General features: G+C 43.0%; 1 protein-coding gene across 16 annotated transcripts in view; it reads right to left on the bottom strand.

Annotated features, from left to right (window-relative positions):
- Positions 1-22,899, bottom strand: part of ARHGAP12 (Rho GTPase activating protein 12) — a 118,219-nt gene extending 95,320 nt beyond the window's left edge. For 3 of the 16 annotated variants that reach the window (XM_027559798.1, XM_027559793.1, XM_027559794.1), the window contains exons 1-3: positions 22,730-22,875; positions 5,299-5,334; positions 2,533-3,296 (exon numbers count right to left, since the gene is read on the bottom strand). In XM_027559798.1, coding sequence (XP_027415599.1) covers positions 2,533-3,213 — 681 coding nt within the window. In that variant the 5' untranslated portion in view covers positions 3,214-3,296; positions 5,299-5,334; positions 22,730-22,875. Of the gene's footprint in view, positions 1-2,532; positions 3,297-5,298; positions 5,335-22,724 lie in introns of all 16 variants that reach the window. The other 13 variants (XM_027559802.1, XM_027559796.1, XM_027559792.1 and 10 more) reach the window with 11 other exon arrangements.
- Between the last annotated feature and the right edge of the window lie 1,320 nt (positions 22,900-24,219).

Raw genomic sequence — 24,219 nt, forward strand, 5'->3', positions numbered from 1 at the left:
CTCCTTCTGAGGGAAAAGCTAGATGCAATATCCAAGTATCTGCAGAGAGGCCCAACCAGCCCCACGTGAGTGACCATCCTAGAGGCAGCTGCCCCTGCCTGGCCAAGCCTTCATGAGACAGCAACTTCATGAGAGACCCTACGCCTTTAAAACCGCCAAATACGCTGCTTCTAAATGACTGACCCACAGAAACTGTGAGAGAATAAATGTTTACTGTTTTAAGCCAGGAGATCTGAGAGTAAGTTACCAAGCAGCAGTAGAGACCTACCTACTTACTTACAGGCCAGGCACAGTTCTAAGCATGTGAGGTACAAAGTAACTCACCTGTGATCCCCACATCAAGAGGAGCAAACAGATACACAGAAGTTAAGCACTTTGCCCCAATCATCACTCAGCTGGTAAGAGATATGCAGAGTGAAGTAAGCCAGAAAGAAAAACACCAATACAGTATACTAACGCATATACATGGAATTTAGAAAGATGGTAACGATAACCCTGTATGCAAGACAGCAAAAGAGACACAGATGTGTAGAACAGTCTTATAGACTATAGACTCTATGGGAGAGGGCGGGGGTGGGATGATTTGGGAGAATAGCATTGAAACATGTATAATATCATATGTGAAATAAATCGCCAGTCCAGGTTCGATGCATGATATAGGATGCTCGGGGCTGGTGCACTGGGATGACCCAGAGGGATGGGATGGGGAAGGAGATGGGACGGGGGTTCAGGATGGGGAACACGTGTACACCCATGGCGGATTCATGCTGATGTATGGCAAAACCAATACAATATTGTAAAGTTTTTAAAAAAAAAGAGAGAGAGAGAGAGATGGATCCAGATTCAAATCTAAAGTCAGTTCAATTAACTGCTGGGCACGCATTCCCAAACAGAAGCAGTTCCCATTCCAAGGCTTACATTTCTGCTGTGATATAGGAGGAAAGACTCTCTGGTAAGAGAACAGGGAAAAGCAGGTGAATCAGAGAACTGAATAAAATGGAAAAGATTTGAAACAACTGCCATGAAGAGTTAGGACAGGGTCTGGCTAGAGAAATCTAACAGGATTTCCAAACAGTCCATGAGAGATCAGGAGGCATGACCTACACAGTGAATTTAAGATGAGCACAATGAAAAGAACAGAGGGCTTCTAGTGTGCCCACACACAAAGCGTAAGTTCAAGTGTGAAACAGTGGTGATGGCCAGATGGAGAAGATAACACATGCCTTTCCCAAGTGCAACTGGTACAATAAGGAGTCATGTACAGAAAAGTTCCAGAACACGCTGTATATTCTACATCAAAGTATCACAAAAGGACTGAAGAAAAGACTAAGGCGAATGATGATAAGCTGGCAGCACTCTTCATGCAACTGCCTTGGCCTCAAGCATCACAAGATTTTCTAGAGAACCTTCCCTTTTTCCTATCTCCATTCAAAACGTCATGAGAAAAATTAAAGCCTATAAAAGAAAAAGAACATACTAGTTTCATTACAATCAGACCACACTGCAGAGCAGCCTCACAATTACTCACTGACTTAATTTGATGAGATCTTACAACAGAGCTTTAGGCCCAAAACTTATCAAATTCACTTAATATTAAACTTTTCTAAATACATTCAGGTTTCAATTTCATGCATGCTTTTAAAATTACTTCACTTTACTTGACAAACTGGCACAAACTAATTTCAAACAATACACAAGAGGGCGGGGCACGGGGGGGAATCAAACCATAGATACAAAATTTTTTCCAAGACACTTAAGACACAAAAGTGCTTGAACAGATAAAAGTGTGTAAGCTCGCTCTCTCTCTCTATATGTATATATATTTTTGTATTTTTAAAATATTCCAAATTAATAAACAAGTTTCAAACAACAAGAGTTAGTATTCCTATGACATTTTCCCTTACTTTCATTATTACTTGAAGACTTAGTAAAAACCAGTCAGAGTAAGTGCAGTCAGAAAACAAAAATTTTCTAGTAAAAGAAAAGTGTCCAAACTTGGGGCAGTTCTAGTCCTACAGAGGAACAGGAATACTTAGGGAAACCTTAAAGTGAACCTCCATCAGCCAAAAAGTTATTTCACATGTTCTCTCTCTCTCTCTCTGGATAAACCTACGTACTCTGAAAATAAAGTAAAATTTAAAAATAAAGTAAAAAAAAAATACTTTGAAATAAAAAAAAATAAAGTACTCTGAAAATAAAGTTTAAAAAAAAAGCCTATGTACTCTGAACATAAAGCAAAACAATTCTTAAGTCTTACAAAGATTTTAATTAAAATAACACCTATAATAAAGAGTTTGTAAAAAACAAGGTCGCACTGTATAGCACTGGGAGCTATATTCAATATCCTGTAGTAAACAAAATGGAAAAAATATGAAAAAAAATATATATGTATACATGAATTACTCGGCTGTACAGCAGAAATTAACACCACCATACTTTGATAAAGTAAATTTGTAAAGATAATAACACCTATAATCAAATGGTTCTGCAGGTGGCACAAGTGTTCCATCACCACCCGTCAGTCGGTCTTACCCTTATCTGCTCAGTGGAGCTGCTGCTCAGCTCATCGCCAGACTCCGAATCCTGCTGGATCCGTTCTGAGCCTTCTCCCGCTGAATCACAAGACTGTTCCTGGGGGAAGCCAGGTTTCTCTACCTCCAAGAACTCCGGACCGGGAAAGTGACCAAATAAGCGTGTCCTATTCTGGCCAGGAACTTTGGGAGAATGTGAGTCACTGTTGAGTTTTCCATTATTGTGGGTCAGGTCCAGGCTGAGGTTGATGGTCTGACCTGGAATGTAAGTGGGCCCAAAATTCTGATTGGCATCACGAACAAGACCTGTTCCTTGAACAGAAGACGAGGATGTCTTCCCAAAGCTTGACAGCTCGGGCAACCTGTTCACATTCTCCGAAGACCTCTGGAGGTGGAGACTCTGCGCCGTCTTCACAGAGTGGTTCGGCAGCCCCGCGGCCGGCTTCACCGGCGGCATCAGGGCTCGGCGGCCCACCTCTTTCACGTACTGGGCCGGCACGTAGAACGCTTTGGAACTCTCGTCTGGCTTGACCTGCCACCAGTCGTCATTGGTCTTCTTCACCAGGAGGTACCGCTCCCCTTGCTTTATCACAATCTTCCTGTCCTTCGCTTCGTACTCGTAATCATACTCCACCTCGATGTACACTGGCCCTGGAAGAGCCTTCCCGCCTCTGTCAGCCATCTTCACTCAGCAATATTCACCTCTCAGAAAGGACGCTTGGCCACATTGTGGCTTTGTGGATCACTGCAGCTGTTTTTATTTAACTGGGGAAGAGAATACAGAAAAAAGTTAACCTGGTCTGGATTTTTAATATTCATTCACAAGCATCACATGATAAAGAACAATACCTTCAAATCTCAAATCTAGAAACTAAACCTGTGCCTAATACTGTATTTACCACCCTGAAGTAAAAATGCTCTCATTCTAAAGGAAATCTACATATTTCAATCATTTATGACCAAAGCCAAACCAATGACTGAAATGGCAAATACGCTAACCAGTCAGACATACGACTATCAAAAATAAGAGGTGAGAGGAACTCTCCTTCTCTTCCTGACTGCTCACACCTCCTTCTCTCTCTCAGAAAGGCTCACTAACAATGATACATGTTAGGCACTGACCAAGGGCCAGGCATTAAGCCAGGTTCACTGTGTGTCTCACCTAAAACCCTCTTTGAAGCTGAAGCTACAATTTCAATGATCCTCAATGCCATTCAATGAATTCTCGAAAATTCTCTATTTTCTAAAATGATCAAGGGTATGACTGAGCTTTAAAAAAAAAAGTGATCCAAATATGTAAGTTTAATTTCCTAGTACTAATGGGAAAAAAACACCAGTTATTTTTAGGCAAAATACACAGAGAAAATAAACTGCTAATTTACTTTTGTTTCCTCTTACAACCCCCCTAGGAGGACCACAATCCTCATTAAGCTGAATTCCACAAACTCCAACAAATATCCAATCTTTTTAGTTGTAAATGTCAAAAATAAATTATATACACACCACTCAAAATCTACTAGAAACAGACCTAACCTGGCTTAAGAAATCTAGGATTCACTTTTATTTCTATACCAATTTCAAATATTTTAGTACCTTGTAAAACACAGCATTTAGGCTTCAAAATGATCACAGGAGCTCGATTTTGCTCAATTCAAGTCAGGCCCCAACCACTGTGGGATGAAGGCGGTTTCCCAAGAAGGTACGTCTAAGTCCTAACACAGGACCTGTGAATGTGACTATACTTGGACATAGGGTCTTGGCAGATACAGTCAATCTCAGATGAGTTGTGCTGATTAGGGTGGGCCCAAAATCCAATGGGCTTCCCCAGTTGCTCAGATGGTAAAGCGATTGCCTGCAACGCAGGAGACCCGGGTTCAATCCCTGGGTTGGGAAGATCCCCTGGAGAAAGAAATGGCAACCCGCTCCAGTACTATTGCCTGGAAAATTCCATGGACGGAGGACCCTGGTAGGCTATGGTCCATGGGGTCACAAAGAGTTGCACACAACTGAGTGACTTCACTTTCTCTATTTTTTCTAAAATCCAATGTGTTTCTAAGGAGGGAAGAGGGGAGATAAGGAGAGGAGACACACAAAGGAAGATGACCACGTGTAGATAGAGGCAGAACTTGGGGATGAAGCAGCTACAAGTTAAGGAACACCAAGGACTGCCAGCAGGCGCCAGAGGCTGGTACAGGCGAGGAAGCGTTCTCCCTGGAGTACTTATTCCTCCGGCTCCAAAACAAGTAGACACATTTCCGGTTTTTTTGGTGGTGTTTTTGACCGCGCCACACAGCATGCAGGATCTCAGTTCCTCGACCAGGGATTGAACCCACACACCCTGCAGTGGGAGCACAGAGCCCTCACCACTGGACCCCTAGGAAATGACTCAAGTTTCTGTAGTTTAAGTCCACAGTTTGCAGCACTTTGTTTGATACAGCAGCCCCAGGAAAACACACTCAGCCCAATACTCGAGAATTCTCAGGCAAACCTGAGTAACTCTTGACTACACCAGAAATGTTTACACAAGGTCCCACAACGGCCTACCAATTTTCCTCAGCACCCAAGTACTGGGCACGGCATTATTGACGCCGTATGTGCCATAACCACCACACCCTGAGGACAACATCCTCCAAAACAGATAAAGCCCAGGTGATAACTAGTCACACAATTTCTGCAACTCAAATTTACTTTGTAGAAACAAATTACTTGGATAATGAATTTAATAGAGTAATGCTGTTTCAAAAAATAGTAAAAATAAGAAACGTACCTTAGAAGAACTAAACATCCAGCATTACATTTAAACCTATAAAAAAAAATAAATTTCATTAATTTTAACCAGGATTGCTGAAAGAAGACTAAGAAAGGCGATGTTACTGGCAGTGCATGACTGTTTTTACAACAGCTGTAAGGAACACCAACAATTCTGCACATCAGGGCTGTGTCCAGCAACACCCTCCAAACACATAAAAACACAAAGTATACTTCACCACTGCCCCTCCTACTTCATTTCCACTTTGCTTCAACTTCATTTCCACCTTTGTTATCCTGACAGAAATGACTTTTTAAAATTTAACATGTTTCTCATGTTAAAAGTTGTTAACATGAGAAACAACTTTTATAAAAATTGAATAAATCCGGGATGTGAGACATTCTATGAGAAACACACCTGAATGCTTTAAACAGTTTCATGAAATGAGGGAGTCTTCTAGATTAAAGACAACTAGGACACAACCGCCAGATCCACTGGGGTGTTCCAACAGGCACCCAAAACTTCACCACATCCAGAATCTACCCCGCCAGAAACTACCTTGCCAAATCCACCCAGTCCTTCCTGACACGGTAAATAGAAATTCTAAGCTTCCAATCATTCCGCCTTTACTTTCAAGCATTACCAGAACATTAGTCACCAGGAGCGTTAATCCTTTTACCTACAGAAAAGGTTTTCACTACAGCTTTTCAAAATTCCACACTGAAATACTTACCCTCAGGCAATTTGTTACTTTCCAGGAAGTAACAATTTAAGAAACACCTTTGAAGATAATGAACAAATAAGGGAATCCACAGAAGGCTAGGGGCGCCCAGATGAACCAGAGCTGGTCAGACACTGATCCGCAGGAAAGGAGCAAAGGAAGCAAAAAGAATAAGGAGTAAACTGCAAGGGGAGGGGCGAGGGGCAGTGAGAGGCGGCCCTGCCACCACAGCTGCCCCACTGACCGCACACAGATAAGGAGAAGGAGGAGGAGGAGTCAGGGAGAACATAAGGCAGTTTCACTACACTCAGCATGGGACGCCCAGACTCAAGCTTTCATTACTGTAAAGGAAATGAGAACTGCAGGGTGGAGGAAGATGGAGAAGCAGTTCAAAGACCGCAGACAAAACAGGTAGGTAGACACAAGGCAGGTGACAGGAGCCAGAGGGCACGGGGCGGGGGGGGCGCGAGGGAGAGGAGGCGAATAACAGGAACTGAGACAGTAAGTAAGCAAGCGTTAGTTGCTCAGTCATGCCGGACTCTTTGCAACCCCATGGACTGCAGCCCACCAGGCTCCTCTGTCCCTGAGATTTTCCAGGCAAGGATACTGGAGTGGGTTGTCATCTCCTCCTCCAGGGGATCTTCCCAACCCAGGGATTGAACCTGGGTCTCCTGCACTGCAGGCAGATTTTTTACCAACTGAGCTACAAGGGAATAGGGGTGAGGGGTGAAGTGGGAAGCCCCTGAGACGACTAAAATAATAAACTTCTAGAAAGTCATATCGCAGGAATTATATATTGCAATCCAAGGTCTAAGAAAAGTTGGACATAACAAATATGAAGAGAAAAGCCCTATTAAAAACTATATGTACAAATAAAATTGTGGGATGGCTCTAAAATACTTCCCCTGGAATAGGAAATGGCAACCCACTCCAGTATTCTTGCCTGGGAAATCCCATGGACAGAGGGACCTAGCAGGCCACAAAGAGTCAGACACAACTTTGCCACTGAACAACAGTATGCCACCACACAGCACACACACACTCTAAAAACTGAGATCTAAGGGCAACTGATCTGCAAATACATGGATAACTCATGCTCCTATTTTTATTTAAAAACGTAAGCTGTATTAAAACAGATGTTTATGGTTTTAATTTTGGTTTGCTTCTTCCTCTATTCCCCAAACTATGGATTCTTTTTTATTTTGTATTGAATCATAGCTGATTTACAATATAGTGCAAGTTTCAGGTGTACAGCACAGAGATTCAGTTACACACACACACACACACACACACACACACATTCTTTTTCAAATTCCTTTCCCTTTAGGTTACTTGTTGCTGTTGTTTAGTCCCTAAGTTGGGTCCAACTCTTTGCAACCTACCGACTATAGGCCGCCAGGCTCCTCTGTCCATGGGATGTGCCAGACAAGAATACTGGAGTGAGCTGTCATTTCCTCCTCCAGGGGATCTTCCTGACCCAGGGACTGAACTCCCATCTCCTGCACCGGAGGCAGATTCCTTTCCACTGAGCCACCTGGGAAGCCCTATTACATACTACTGTTTATCCTGCTATCTTAACCTCTCAAGTATTTTGGTTAGCATCCTTACTCATTTAACACCATCACCCTCTTAAACACAACACTCCACTTACTGAAATATGTTCAACATCCATCACCACACTCCTCTACCCTTTTTCATCACACACACACACACAACTACTAAGAACCCAACCATTAGGATAGAGCTCTGCATGTCTACTGTCCAGTAACAACCACTGCTTCTCTTTGCGGCATGAAGCACTTCTTACCCATGGACCTTCTGCTATTTCAATAAGAACAGACACACAACTGTTTAGAGCTTTTACTTCGCTCCCCACCAAATCAGATACATTTCTACCTTGCTATTTTAAACTCTTAATGGCCTCCTCCTTTCTGTCTACAATTTTTCTCATTTCTTTCCGAGCACAAATTACACAGCTCAGCAAATGCTATCTTCCTCCCCCTGGACATCTGCTTTAATCAACTACATCTCACAGAATGAGATCATTACCTGGTACAACAGGAAGTAAACAAGTAAACAAAGTCTCAAGAGGACTGTGACAAATGTATCCATAATTAATGACCAAATTTAAGACCAAATATCCAAATTTAAGTTTGATACATATATGTACTAAATATTTAACAATTTTAATACCATGAACAACAAAATCCTAATACAGCCTCACATATGTATCAATCCACTTAAAAATATCACAATTTAAGTACCAATTCTTGACATGAAGTCCTCCAGCAGCTTTACAAGTACTTGTTTAACACTCCCTGAATAGGCCTCTACTAAAGAAATCAAATAGACCTTAATGAGCACAACAAAAAAGTTTAAAACAACTCCAGCATAAGTTCCAGAATAAGAAAGTATTTCACCGAATAGTTCTCTAGATCATTCACTTAACAAGAAACTATAGGCCATGATAGGGATACTAAGGTTTCTTCTGAATGTGCAATCCCTGTTTTCCAAGAATAAAAATGTATAGGATATAAGGTATTTCTTTAGGCCTAAAGAAGACAAGCAAAATATACTGATTCGTTGTCATAAACTATTCTGGTCATAAAGAAACAGTAAAAAAAAAAAAAAAAAGTAAAAAAAAAAAAGAAACAGTAAAAATAGGAGGGATACAGGAAATAATCAGTTAACTGGAAAGCAATAGAAAACACAGTCAAGCATAAACTGATAAAGGAAATTCAAAACCAGATTTAAATACAAAAAGAGGAAACAACAAAAGAAGTATTTCAGAAAGCAAGCATCTTTTAATAAAAGTGATACTTGCATGTAGTATTTCAGAAAGATCTATGCCAGGAAGTCCTCCTTTAGTCAGAAAAGAGGGGGACCTAAGAATTTTTCTTGGATTGTTATGAGAGTGCGAAAATATTCCAATTTATTTTTTAGATATTCATTTATTTGGCTGATTTGGGTCGTAGTTGCAGCACAGATCTTTGATGCATCATACAGGACCTTGCCATTGCTGGGCATGGACTCTCTAAATTGCAGGGGTCAGGTTTGGCTGCTCTGTGGTAAGTGGGATCTCAGCTCCCCAACCAGGAATTGAGCCCCTGACCCCTGCATTGCAAGGCAGATTCTTAACCACTGGAAGAGGAGGGAAGTCTCAAAAATATTCCAATTTTAAAAGGAAGTAATATGACCTTGGGTTTGATGATGAATTTTTAAATGCACCTCCAAATGCATAATTCATGAAAGAGAAAATTAAAGAGGACCTTCTTAAAATTACAAATTCCTGCTTTGTGAAAGATACAGAAAATGAAAACATGAACCAGAGACAAGGAGAAAATATCTGTAAAATAGATGTCTGATGAAGGGCTTTTATCCAGAACACACAGAGAACTCTTAAAACTCAACAAAAGAACCAACTTTTTTAATGGAAAACAATCTGAAAAGACACATCATGAAAGAATATAAGCACATGAAAAAATACTCAACTTTGTGTCATTCAGTTCAGTTCAGCCGCTCAGTCGTGTCCGACTCTTTGCAACCCCATGAATTGCAGCACGCCAGGCCTCCCTGTCCATCACCAACTCCCGGAGTTCACTCAGACTCACGTCCATCCAGTCAGTGATGCCATCCAGCCATCTCATCCTCTGTCATCCCCTTCTCCTCCTGCCCCCAATCCCTCCCAGCATCAGTCTTTTCCAATGAGTCAACTCTTCGCATGAGGTGGCCAAAGTACTGGAGTTTCAGCTTTAGCATCATTCCTTCCAAAGAAATCCCAGGGCTGATCTCCTTCAGAATGGACTGGTTGGATCTCCTTGCAGTCCAAGGGACTCGCAAGAGTCTTCTCCAACACCACAGTTCAAAAGCATCAATTCTTCGGCACTCAGCTTTCTTCACAGTCCAACTCTCACATCAATACATGACCACTGGAAAAACCATAGCCTTGACTAGACAGACCTTTGTTGGCAAAGTAATGTCTCTGCTTTTCAATATGCTATCTAGGTTGGTCATAACTTTCCTTCCAAGGAGTAAGCGTCTTTTAATTTCATGGCTGCAGTCACCATCTGCAGTGATTTTGGAGCCCACAAAAATAAAGTTTGACACTGTTCCCACTGTTTCCCCATCTATTTCCTATGATGGGACCAGATGCCATGATCTTCGTTTTCTGAATGTTGAGCTTTAAGCCAACTTTTTCACTCTCCTCTTTCACTTTCAGCAAGAGGCTTTTTAGTTCCTCTTCACTTTCTGCCATAAGGGTGGTGTTATCTGCATATCTGAGGTTATTGATATTTCTCCCGGCAATCTTGATTCCAGCTTGTTTCTCTTCCAGTCCAGCGTTTCTCATGATGTACTCTGCATATAAGTTAAATAAGCAGGGTGACAATATACAGCCTTGACGTGCTCCTTTTCCTATTTGGAACCAGTCTGTTGTTCCATGTCCAGTTCTAACTGGTGCTTCCTGACCTGCATATAGGTTTCTCAAGAGGCAGATCAGGTGGTCTGGTATTCCCATCTCTTTTAGAATTTTCCACAGTTTATTGTGATCCACACAGTCAAAGGCTTTGGCATAGTCAATAAAGCAGAAATAAATGTTTTTCTGGAACTCTCTTGCTTTTTCAATGATCCAGGGATGTTGGCAATTTGATCTGTGGTTCCTCTGCCTTTTCTAAAACCAGCTTGAACATCTGGAAGTTCACAGTTCACGTATTGCTGAAGCCTGGCTTGGAGAATTTTGAGCATGACTTTACTAGCGTGTGAAATGAGTGCAACTGTGCTGTAGATTGAGCATTCTTTGGCATTGCCTTTCTTTGGGACTGGAATGAAAACGGAACAAACTGAAACAATGAGATATCACTGTACCACTATTAGAATGGCTAAAATCCCAAAGACTGACACCACCAAATGCTGATAAGGATGTAGAGCAATGGGAACTTTCACTCACTGCTAGTGGGGATGCAAAATGGTGGAGGCAGTTTGGAAGTCATTTAATAGTTTCTACACAAGTGAATGTTGTCTTACCATACAATCTAGCAACAAGGTTGATGATATGAAATCTTATTTCTACAAAAAGCCCTGCATGCAAATATTCAGAGCAGCTGCCCAAAACTGGAAGCAATCAAAATGTCTTTCAAAAGGTGAAAGGATAGACTGTGAGACAGCCAAACAATACTATTCAGTCAGTCAGTTCAGTCGCTCAGTTGTGTCCGACTCTTTGCAACCCCATGAACCACAGCACGCCAGTCCTCCCTGTCCATCACCAACTCCCGGAGTTCACCCAAACTCATGTCCATTGAGTCGGTGATGCCATCCAACCATCTCATCCTCTGTCGTCCCCTTCTCCTGCCACCCTCAATCTTTCCCAGCATCAGGGTCTTTTCAGAAGAGTCAGCTCTTCGCATGAGGTGGCCAAAGTATTGGAGTTTCAGCTTCAACATTAGTCCTTCCAATGAACACACACGGCTGATCTCCTTCAGAATGGACTGGTTGGATCTCCTTGCAGTCCAAGGGACTCTCAAGAGTCTTCTCCAACACCCCAGTTCAAAAGCATCAATTCTTCTGCGCTCAGCTTTCTTCACAGTCCAGCTCTCACATTCATACATGACCACAGGAAAAACCATAGCCTTGACTAGATGGACCTTTCATTACTATTCAGTAATAAAAAGAAAAGAGCTATTGAGCTATGAAGACAGAAGTGAGTCTCAGATTTATTTTGTTAAGTGAAAGAAAAATATATAGACAGAAGAGGCAACATATAGAATGATTCTATCGTGTGGCAGTCTGGAAAAGTCAAAACCACAGAGACGGTGATTGCTAGGGGTGAGAGGCAGGGAGGGAGGGTTCCACAGGTGAAGCACTGCGGATTCCTTCAGGTCAATAAACTATTCTGTATGATGCTGTAATGGTGTACACAATACGTTATGCACTTGTCAAAACCCATTCATCTTTACAACACAAGCATGTACTCCAATGTTTTCAAATTCTAAATAATCATTTAGGAGGTTGAGGGGATCCCAGCAGGGAAGCAGATGTGACTCGATGGTCAAGCAGTATTACACACGGATGGAATGACCTCACCGAACAGAGCAGGAATGGCGGCAGAGGCTGACGTCACTTACTGTGGAAATAAGTCAAGTTTATAAGAACACAAAGGAACTGCATATAACTAACACATAAACAACATCTCCTGTGGGAGTATGAACTAAAAATTCTGATACTGCTACGCGCATACACACACTGGAATTGAAAAATTAAGTATAGAGAATGTAGATGGTGGGAGCCAAGTTTCCCAATGTTGGAATTTATAGACACGCAAGGGAGGAAGCTAGAATGATTCTGCGATAACGGATTAGACCTGGAAACAGAAATGTGAACTCACTTTGTTTACCACAGATTCAGATTGCACAAACAAGTATTACAGATATATGGCTATATGCTTAGTACACCACACATGAATCCTGCTGTCAGAAGAAATGACACCTTAGCAGCAACAAGCACACACAGCACTCACACACAGGTCTCTAATACCATTCTTCAAATAAAAGGACCAAGGCTTTTTGGAGAAATAACTGATTCAAGGCCCGGGGCAGGAAATATACAAGATGAGCTTGGAGCCTGTAGTGACACATTCTCCCAACCTGGCTTTTATGTGCTTGATTTCAATGCTTCCTATCATTAGAGAACTGTCTTCTTAAACTGTAACTCAAACTAAAAGTGGTATCATGCGTACTTGACATTCCTATGAACATATCTTACATTATGCTGCCCCACTTTAAATAAACTTACATTCCATCTCTTGTTTACTTTCATACAATGCTTTTCTCATCAAAACACAAATTACATTTAAGAGGTACTACGAGTTCTCCATTATCAGTGGTTGTTATAGCTCTGGGTCCACTCTAAAGTGACCTCATCTTATACATGGAAATATAAATACTGACCCAAATGACAGAGCAGAAAATGAGGAGCCTACTGTATTCCCAAAAAATTTGTAAATTCAGTACTCTACTGAACAGTCCTGATCAAGCCCTTTCACATTAAAAACCATTAAACTGGCTTTTAATCCTTTCAGATTCACTCACACACGAAGAATTTTAATGGGATGACATAGGCTACCACGAGGGATAGTCTAAAGGTAAAAAAACTCAATTATTAAAAAGACTAAAAAACAAAAGGAATATTTGCTTGATGCAACAGGTTAAACTTCCTTTTCCTTCGTAGTCTATGTCACCAAACGCTAACTATACAATAGTAGCTTCCCATGAACCTTTAAAATCACTCCTCTATGACCAGCCTAGACAGCATATTAAAAAGCAGAGATATTACTTTACCAACAAAGATCCGTCTAGTCAAGGCTATGGTTTTTCCAGTGGTTATGTATGGATGTGAGAGTTGAACTATAAAGAAAGCTGAGCACAGAAGAATTGATGCTTTTGAGCTGTGGTGTTGGAGAAGACTCTTGAAAGTCCCTTGGACTGCAAGGAGATCCAATCAGTCCATCCTAAAGGAGATCAGTCCTGGGTGTTCATTGGAAGGACTGATGTTGAAGCTGAAACTCCAATACTTTGGCCACCTCATGCGAAGAGCTGACTCTTCTGAAAAGACCCTGATGCTGGGAAAGATTGAGGGTGGCAGGAGAAGGGGACGACAGAGGATGAGATGGTTGGATGGCATCACCGACTCAATGGACATGAGTTTGGGTGAACTCCGGGAGTTGGTGATGGACAGGGAGGCCTGGCGTGCTGCGATTCATGGGGTCGCAGAGTCAGACACGACTGAGCGGCTGAACTGAACTATGATCAACATTCGGCTTCCACATTTTTCAGCTCTCACTCCCTTCTACATGCACTCCAGTCTATGGATTCTTCCTCCTAGATTCTGAACACCTGAGTCACACATTTTAATTTTTCACTAAGAACTTTCTAAAATAATCAGCTAAGGGAGTTCCCCAGTGGCCTAGTGGTTACAATCCCAGGATTTCACTGCCATGGCCCGGGGCTCAATCCCTGCAAGCCACAATCACCACGTAGCCAAATTAACTAACTAGCTTAAAAAAAAAAAAAGAAATTATCATTTTTACAGTTCACATAATTTTCATCTTGCCTCTGCGGCATCCCACCCACTGTGCTTGTTGTAACACCTTGATTTCCCTCTGGGGAGCACCCATTCATTGCCCAGGGTCTCAGTTCACGTCACTAATCGTTGTTACATATTAAAGAGAAAATCATAAACTTGGTGTTTACTAAGTTTTATAAGACCTCTAATCCTCTAATAATTCACTTTAGAAGAAAAACTCCATTCACTTCAGGACTCCACTGGTTACCCAAGCATTAACTGCCACCCCACCCTGACCAACTCAGATATTCCTCTGCAACTATACACATTACCCTCCTAATCTCTGAAATGACTATTTACATTCAACTTAATTCCATGCTTAAAAAACAAAAACATATAGCTCACAAAACAAAAAAACAAATATAGTGATTATTATGGTGGGGTCATTGCAAAGGTCTAGTCAGGCATCAATAACTTACTTTAAAAAAAAAAAGAAAAAAGTACTCATTATAAAGGTTAAATTATGCCAATCTACTTCAAAATAAATTGCAATAAGCAGAGTCAGGTAGGCAAAGGACCTGAATAGACATTTTTCCAAGGAAAATACACACATGACCAATAAGCAAATCAAATGCAAATCAAAGCCATAATGAGACACCATGCCACATCCATGAGAGTGGCTACTGTAAAAATAACAACAGAAATAAGGAGGTGAGGAGGTGGAGAAACTGGAATTCATGTGCCCTGCTGGTGGGAATGTAAAATGGAGAATATAATTTAAATCAGTTTATACAAGTCTACCCCAAAACTATAAAAATCACTTCAATCCTCACACAGCTTTCAATCCTCTTAAAAAGTAAAGACTGAAAGGCAAATAAACATTCACCCTTTTAGAAAACTGAAAAGTAGCACTTCTGTAGCACAGACAGTGATGAACTGCTGCTGCTGCCAATGCCCAGGCCGCAGACGGGAGCCGGTGCGCAGCCCAGCCGCTCCCATCGCTCAGGCTGCTTGCTGCCTGAACACCACCGCCCCCACCACCCTGCTCAGGTCTGTGGAAAAGCTGTCTTCCGTGAAACCAACCCCTCATGCCCAAAAGGTTAGGGACTGCGGCCTTACAAGTTCCTGTCCTCTACTGGAAGGAAAAACAAAAAACATGACTCTTCTCATTCAAATTTAAATTGTTTTACAAAACATTAGAAAACCAATTATGCAAACTAAAATCAAAACAAGGTGATACTACCCACCAATTAGAATAAAGTTATTTTTAAAAAACAAAGACAATATCAAGGGCTGACAAAGATACCAACAACTGGACACACGTTCAGTACTAGTGGGAATGCTAAATGGTACAGCTAGTTCAGTAGTTTCTTATAAACATACATGTTCTGTTGACTATATTCTAGTCCATGAAACAAATCTTAATAAATCTGTAAGGACTGGAATAACATAAATAATATACTCTGAAAACTCCACAACAACATACTTCTAAATAAACCACAGGTCGAACAAGAAATCAAATAAGAGATATGAATTGGGTGAAAATGAAAAGGTGACATCTCAGAGTTTGTGGGATGCAGCCATAGCAGTGCTCAGAGAAAATTTATATACCAAATGCCAACAATCAGAAAAGAAAAATGTCTCACATCAGTGATGTAAGCTTGCACTCTAAGAAACTAAAGAAGAGCAAATTAAACCCAAAGCAAGCAGAAGAAAGGACATGATAAAGATCAGAGCAGAAATCAGTAAACGAGAAAACAGAAAAATGTTAGAGGAAATCAATGAAAACCAGAAGCTGGTTCTTCAAAAAAGATCAGTAATACTGACAATCCTCTAGCCAAATTGACCAAGGACTAAAGAGAAAAAACACAAATAGCCAGCATTAAGAATGAAACAAGGGATATAACTATAGATCTTGAAGACATTAAAAGGAAAATAAGAGAACATTATAAACAGCTTTATGCTAATAAATTCATCAATTTAGATGAACCAGATACATGTCTTTGACAAATTACTAAAGCTTGCTTAAGAAACAGATAACCTAAATCATTCTATGTTTATTAAATAAACTGAATCTGTCTATAAAAATCTTCCCACAAAGAAAACTCCTGGCCAAGATGGCTCCACTGGTGAATTTTACCAAAGTGTAAGGAAAACAATACCAACTCTAAACAAACTTCTTACAGAAAATTGAAACAGACGGAGAACACATCCCAACTCATTCTATGAAGTCAGCGTGTCTTCATGCCAAAACCAGAAAAAGAAGTTATAAAAGAGAAAAACTACAGACCAATATCCCTTATGAACATAGTCACAAATATCTCAGACACAAACTTATCTCCAACAAAGAACTCATACATAGAATACACAAAAACTGTAGAAGTCAAGAAGACAAATACCCAATAAAAAAGGGGCAAAAGATAGGAATGGACAAGTATTCATATCCAAGGAGGAGGATTTATAGATGGTAAAGAAGTCCATGAAAAGATGCCCGAAGTCTTTAGTCCTTAGGAAAATGCAAATTAAAAACACAAATAACATCACACACCTACTGGAATGACTAAAATTAAAAGGCTGACCATACCAGTATTTCTGAGAATGTGGAGCAACCAGAATTCTGACATACTGCTGGTGGGGATGTAGAACAGTACAACTACTTTGGGAAAAGTTGGGCAGATTCTTAAAACCTTGAAATATACACCAACCATACGACCCAGGGATTCTACTCCTTGGTATTTACCAAAGAAGATAAAAACACAAGTCCATATAAAGACCTGTCCACGAATGTATACAGTGGTTTATTTGTAACAGCACCTAAATGGAAGCAACCCAATGACCACCAACAGGTGACCACATAAAGTAACTGTGTAATATCCACACGATGGGATATCAATCAATAATAAAAAGGAACAAAATGCTGATATACACAACAAACTGGATGAATCTCAAGATAATTTTGTTGAGTGAAAAAAATCCAGACAAGAAAGAGCACATACTCTATGATTACACCTACATAACATTCTAGAAAATACAAAGTAATAAACAGTGACAGAAAGCAGATCAGAAACACACAGAAATAGTTACCAGGGAACAAAAGCAATGAATTACCTTTGGGCTTAAGGAAATTAGGAGGTGAGAGATGGGTATGTCTGCTATCCTGAAAATGGTGATGATTTTACAGGCCTACTCCTATGTCAAAACTCATCAAAATGCACACTTAAAATATGTCCAGTTTATTTTACAGCAATTATACCTCAATAAAGCTGTTAAACAAAACTCTAATAAGGCAAATTAAAACCACCAGATATCAGGGACTTCCCTGGAGGTCAAGTAGTTAAGAATCTGCTTTCCAATGCAGGGGACTCGGGTTCAATCCCTGGTGGGAAAACTAAGATACCACGTGCCACCAGACAACTAAGCCTGAGAGCCTCAACTAGAGGACCGGTGCATGGCAACTACTGAGCCCAGGGCTGTGGCGCCTGTGCAACACAAGCAAAGACCATGCCTGCCACAACTAACACTGAAGCAGCCAAAAATAAATAAATATTAAGAAAAAAAAAACCACACCAGGTATCACTACGCCCCTACCAGAATGGCTTTAAATACACATTAAGGATATTTTGCAGGGCAAGGATACCAGCAACTGGGAACTCTCATTCTCTGCTGGTGGTAATGCAGAGTAGTACCGCTACCATGGAAAGCACTTTGGCAATTTCTTAGTTAAACATACATTTAATATATGATCTAGAAATTCCTCTTCTAGGTATGTATCCAAGAAAAACGAAAGCATAAGTCCTTGCAAAGGCCTTACATGAACATCCGTAACAGCTTTATTCATAACAGCCAGAAACTGGAAATGACCCAGAGGCCTATCAAGTGGTGAAGGCCTAAACCAACTGTGGTTCAACCCTCTGTAAAACAGGAAACAACACAAACTTCAGAAGATCCCTGTGAGAATGGGTAGAGAAAACATGAAAAAGTACTTAGTAAACTATAAAGCATGATAAAAAAGCATCGCATTAATCACAGCTTCCTCAAGGAAACCAAACGGAGACAGAAAAGCACCAACCATATACAGTATATAACCATCAATGTCTGGCTTGTTTTGCTTAGAACAATGCTAAGCAATGTCGCTGCTCACGCCGTTTTATTGTTGACTTTTATTTTAGTGTATGTATATTTTAACTCAATAAAACTATTTTTTAAAACAAACTAGTAATACACAGCAACATACAGGCAATTTTCAGCTTAACTTTTAAAGACACTGCTCTAACTTCAAAACGTATTAACAGTTTGAATTCTCCAGTGGTGAAGGAGCACAGGACTCAGGGTTGAAGGACTGAAATTTAAATCAGGGCTTGCCATTTAGCAACTCACAGGCCCTCAGCACCTGAACTATCTATAAAACTAAAGAAGCAATACATACCTCAAAAGATCCTTAGGAAAATGGAAAGAGAAAGAGTACTTTGTAAACTGGAATGCATGATACAAAACACTCACATTAATTAGCACTTACTCAAAGAGAACACTCACAACTGAACTGATTGCTTTTAAAATGAGCACCTTGTCAAATGTCCCTGTTTCTGCCTCTAGCTAGCTATGTAACCTCAGACAAGGCACCCAACCTCTCTGAGCCTCAGCGTTTTTTCCATTTGTGAAAGGGAGCTGATTAATAGTATATATCACATATTGTGAAAGTTAAACAAGTGAATATGCGCAAAGGACTTGGTATAATCCCTAGCACATGTTAAGTGCTTTGTAAGTTTTAGTTCTTAATACTAAAATACTATTATTACCCTAGGAGACCTAACTGTAGCCTCCATCCTGCCACCCAAGCTGTAGTAGGGCAGGTCATATTAGTGATCCAGATCACTGCGTCTCACTTTTAGTGAAAGACGGCATCACCTGGAGAGCTGCTTTAAAAAAAAAACATTCTTGGGACTTCCCTGATGGGCCAGTGGTTAAGACTCTGAGCGTCCACTGCAGGGGGCACGGGTTCAACACCGGGTCTGGGAACTAAGATTCCACATGCCACACGGTGTGGAAACAACAACAACTAAAAACACGTTCTTTTAGATGAGTTTTAGCTTCACAGATTTACTGCAAAGATAGTACAGAGTTCCCATATACCCTGTACACTGTTCCCCCGACTGCAAACATCTTACATTAGTACAGTATATTCATCACACTCCATGAACCAATACTGACAATAATGACCATATTCCTTAATTTTCCCCTAATGAATTTTTCCTGTCATGTGATCATATCCAAAACACCACATACGCATTCTATAGTCATATGCTGTAGATTAATGAAATCCCAGATATTCCAATGAGAGTAGGTTTGAGGTGGGGCCCAAAAATGTGCATTTCTAACAAGTTCCCAAGGGTTGCTGATGCAGCCAATCTGAAAGCTCACTTAGAACAGCAGTGATTTAGACTGCAGACTCCAGAACCACCACTGTTCAACACAGCAGCCACTGCTAAGCGAATGTGCCTACTGAGCATGTAACTTGTGGCTAACCTAAACCGAGGCGTGCTCTAAGTGTAAAACACACATGGGAGTCTGAAGCTGTCATACAGACAAAATGATAATAAGATTTATCTCATGGCTTCTTTGTAACTTCCTTACTTATCGTGTGAGTACTAAACACTTGAGAATTACAAAGGTGACTGGCATCACATTTCCACGTGACAGCACTAGTGTGAGGTCCTGGCAGCACTGGTATTACATGGGGCTTAAGAAGTTCAGGTGATTCCCACAAACACTAAAATTTGAGAAGCACTAGATTATCAAGGCAAGAGGTGCTTAGAGAGGTCATGATCTGGTAGTTCAGTTCAATTAAAAAACTGGTCAACTGCACACTGAAACTGCAAAATATTAAGTCAATAAAACAGGAAAATGGCTGAATCACTGCAAAGCCATCCAAAAATGAGGATGTGGCACAATTAGAACAGTTAACAATTAAAGAAACCACAAAGATAGCGGCCCAATTGGTTCCTCAAAAGAGCATGATTTTGAAGCACAATGATGCTATGTGGTACCATCGTGCCTTTTCACTTTTGATTCATTCAACAAAACAATGCATGTTTGCAAGTACAACTAAAACTATTCCATATAAGATAAAAGTTTAATTTCACTCTTCTCTCTCACTACTACAAAACTGTAATGTCCACTTTAGGCAGATTTACCTTAACCTGCTTTTTCCTAGCACCAGTTTTCTCATATACGCAAAAATGAGTGTGTGAGTGTGAAAGTCGCTCAGTCACGTCTGACTCTTTGCAACCCTTTGGACTACACAGTCCGTGGAATTCTCCAGGCCAGAATACTGGAGTGGGTAGCCGTTCCCTTCTCCAGGGGATCTTCCCAATCCAGGGATCAAACCCAGGTCTCCCACATTGCAGGCAGATTCTTTACCAGCTGAGCCATCAGGGAAGCTACCACTTAGTAATTTTACACAGCATTGTATTCACTGTCTTAATTAACTTAAACTGTTTGTTACCCTTTTATTCTCAGAATTGTCAACTGCATCACTTGAAGCACTTTACATTCGTAAAACACATTTTCTGTCAACCTAGTAAAAAAAGCACTCTGCAGATACTTTCTTATTAATGAAAGAACTGCCAAATGGTTGACTACAAATAATACACTGTTTTTTCTGCAGTATTTACGTATTTTCACTTGTGCCTCACAACTAGTGTAGTATGTAAAAAAAAAACAAAAAACTAAAGATACATAAAATATTGACTATATATGGACAACCACTCTACAGATGGCATCACATCACATCACAAGAATCAGTGCGTTAGCAATCTTCTCCAACTTCTGTCCTCCATAAAGTAGGAACAGAAACCTACCACCCCATACTGGGGCATGCACGTGCAATATGGTACATTAGACTTCATTTAACTCATCTTCCCCAGAGAGTCCCTTTCCAGAGCAGCAGAGCATCCTACAACCAGGGGTCACACCGACATGCCCAGCTCCTCAGGTTCTTCCAGTTGCCCCACTCAGGGTCAAATCTTTAGAGGCTGAGTCAAGCCAAACTCTGCTCAGAAACATTTCCGAGGCATTGTCTAAAACAGAGAGAAAGAGAGAAATACTGGCCCCAGCAGCCAGACCATCTACTCCGACCAAAAGATAACACAAAAGACATCCTGTCCTGTCAGGCACCCTCCTGCGGATCAGGTAAGAACACTGGATATAGATCCACCTCCAGGCCACCATTTCCCAGTGTCTGGGTATTAAAGAGGCGCGGCCAGGAGCTGGACGTTTTTGAGCCACCCTTCACTGTAACATTCAGAGTCTTCCAAGGTCTCACCTTCAGAAGTTGAGAGGCAGAATCTTAATCAGAACCCGAGTGGACTCTTCATTCAAAGTTCCTTCCTTCCTCCCCGTATTCACCTCCTGTTAGGAACACATACCTCAATGTTCCAAAAAATCCACCACCGGGGCTTCTCTGGAGGTCTGGTGGGTAAGAATCCGCCTTGCAATGCAGGTGACACGGGTTCGGTCCCTAGTCCCAGAAGATCCTACAGGCCGCGGAGCAACTAAGCCCTTGAGACACAACTACCTGCCCCAACTACCAAAGCCCGCACTCTAGAGCCCAGAGGACACAAGAGAAGCCACAGCAAAGAGAAGACCACCCACCACAACGAACGGTTGCCCCTGCTTCCCGCAACTAGAGAAAAAGCCTGCGCACAGCAAACGAAGACCCAGCACAGCTCAAAATAACGTAAACAAATCTTTTCTTTTAATTACCTCCCATGTTCTAATTAACCAAAAAGCAACACGAATGTTAACAACCTGTCCCGAGAACAAATACTTCACTTGGAGACACATCAGAACTTTCATACAGCCACGCTTTGAACATGCTCGCCTTCCCGAGTGCCTGGAAAACGGCGGCTGCCGTCAGGAGGAAAACATCACCACGCCTCGAGAATGACCCTGTGGCCTTTTCGTGTCAAAGGGTCTGCGGTAACTTCAGACGCCACACGTCAAGGACAGTCATCCTTAGAAGACAATCCACACACACACACACTCACATACACCTGAGAAGAGCACAGAGGGTGCTCTGAAATTAAGAACGGTGGAGGAGAATCCTCGCAGAAGGGCTAGAAAGAAGCAGATGCCCACTGAGCAGGGGCGGGGCACCTCTAGAAGCTTCAGAAGTCCCCATGCCCAGTCTGGGGGGATCAATAGCCTTCGAGGAGCCCCAGATCGGCTCCCGGGGCTGCTGGGCGGGCGGGGGTTGCACCCCCTGCAGCAGTTGAGGAGCGGGCTCGCCGCCGGCCGGAGGCCAGAAAGGAGGGCGGCACCGCCAGTCTTTTACACACACACACACACACACACACAGCCCGCCACCCTCCTTCCTGGGGGCGGGGCGGCGGGCACTGCCCTCTCACAGGAAGTCAGGAAACCCGGGGGGCAGAGGAGCCACAACTTCCAGCCATTTAAAACCCCGTCGCCCACGTCGGCCGAGCGGCAGGCAGCGGCCCGGCGCCCCGCGCCCGCCCGGCGCCCGGACCCCGCCGGCCGCACCTCGCGCACCCCGGCGTCGCCGCGCGCCAGCACACGCCTCCCCCGGCCCCGCAGCCCCGGCCCCGGGCGCCTTTGTGCAGCGCCGCCCCGACCTGCCCTCCGCCCGGGCTCCCCTCTCCTCACCAACCTCACCGAGGGCCCGGCGGCTTCGCGGGGGGGCGGCTCCCTCCTGGCCCTGCTTGGCGGCGGCGGGGCGCCCAGACGAACCTGAAGGGCGCTCACTCAGCGGCGGCCGCGGCCGGCGCGTCCCCGCAGGCGGCTCTCCGGGGGCGGGTGAGTTCCAGGGCACGTCGGAGCGCGCCGGCGCGGGGGCGGGGCGGGGCGGGGCGGGGCCACGTGACGGGGCGGGGCGCGGCGCACGTGACCGCCGGGCGGGCGCCAGGGGAGCGGGCGGCGTGGATCCGGGAGGAGGAGGGGAGAGGCGGGGGGAGGGGCCGAGGATCGCACTAGGCGCGCGAGCTGCTCGCCGAGGGAGGGGGGCGGTGGCGCCTTTAAACACCAAGTGGGAAAAGTTGAGGAGACGCCGGTGGGGAAAACGAGGGAAGGGCAGAAGGAAAACGGCCCGAGCCCTGGGGTGGCAGGAGTGGGGCCCAGGGGAGAAGGGGGCGTGGGCCCGCCTGTCCCCTTTCTCGTGCGGCTAGGAGCGCTGCCGGGCGAGGGTCAGCCTTTCCGGGCCCAGAAATCGGAGGAAGTCCCCTCGCGACCTCACCTGACGGAAGGGAACTCTGGAGACCCTGGTCCACAACCCGGTCCCGGACCTTCGCCGGGACTACCCGGCAGAGTGCGAAAACAGCGCGCACACTCCGCGGGCGGGCGGGCGGCTCCAGGGAGGCTTCTGCCATGTGCAAACCCCGTGAGGGCCACGATGTCATTGCCCAAAGTCACCCCAGCTTGCAGCGCTTGCAGGATGACAGCACGGAATCTGGAAGTCGGAGGCATAACAGGTTTCCCTGGGGAGCCTGTGGAGGGAGTTCTGCTGAACTGGGAATCGGGAGAGAGACCTGGCTCATGCCATTGTCACTTCGCCCTTCTCGACCTCAACTGTGAAAGGAGCATGTTGGCGAGTCCAAAGCCTCCTTCTAAGATTCAAGGACAGAAAAATCACTGCTATGTATTCGGACTGCAGAAAACATTGGTTACTAACCAATTGTGTCTATTATGGTGCAGAGATGAAATTTTAATAAAACAAGCAAAAGAAAAAAGGTCAGGGTATGATTCAAGAGCCAGTCTCTGGAACTGGCTCCTTTGTATTCTTCACATCATGCTTGAAGATGCTGTTGTGTCTGACTTCCCCGTCACAAGCTGAACTCCCAGTTATCCTGTAGTGACTGCAAAGAACCCAGTGGGATATTGGCAAGACTTTTAACAACTGTAGTTTACTGACTTCTTATAAAATTAAATCTAATGGGGGAGCTAAAGTTTTAAGATCTTCTTTTAGGAAGAAAAGGACTTCCTGGAGGTCCAGTGGTTAAGACTCTGAGCAATCCCTGATCCAGGAACTAAGATCTCACATGCCTGCAGCACAGCCAAGAAAGGAAAAAGAAAACATGCACAAGCCTGAGGCCATACTTTCTCTGACCATCCACTGGACAATACACCCACTTTGCTTGGCATCATTTGTC

The sequence above is a fragment of the Bos indicus x Bos taurus genome, chromosome 13 (genome assembly GCF_003369695.1).
Source record: "Bos indicus x Bos taurus breed Angus x Brahman F1 hybrid chromosome 13, Bos_hybrid_MaternalHap_v2.0, whole genome shotgun sequence".
Lineage (NCBI taxonomy): Eukaryota > Metazoa > Chordata > Mammalia > Artiodactyla > Bovidae > Bos > Bos indicus x Bos taurus.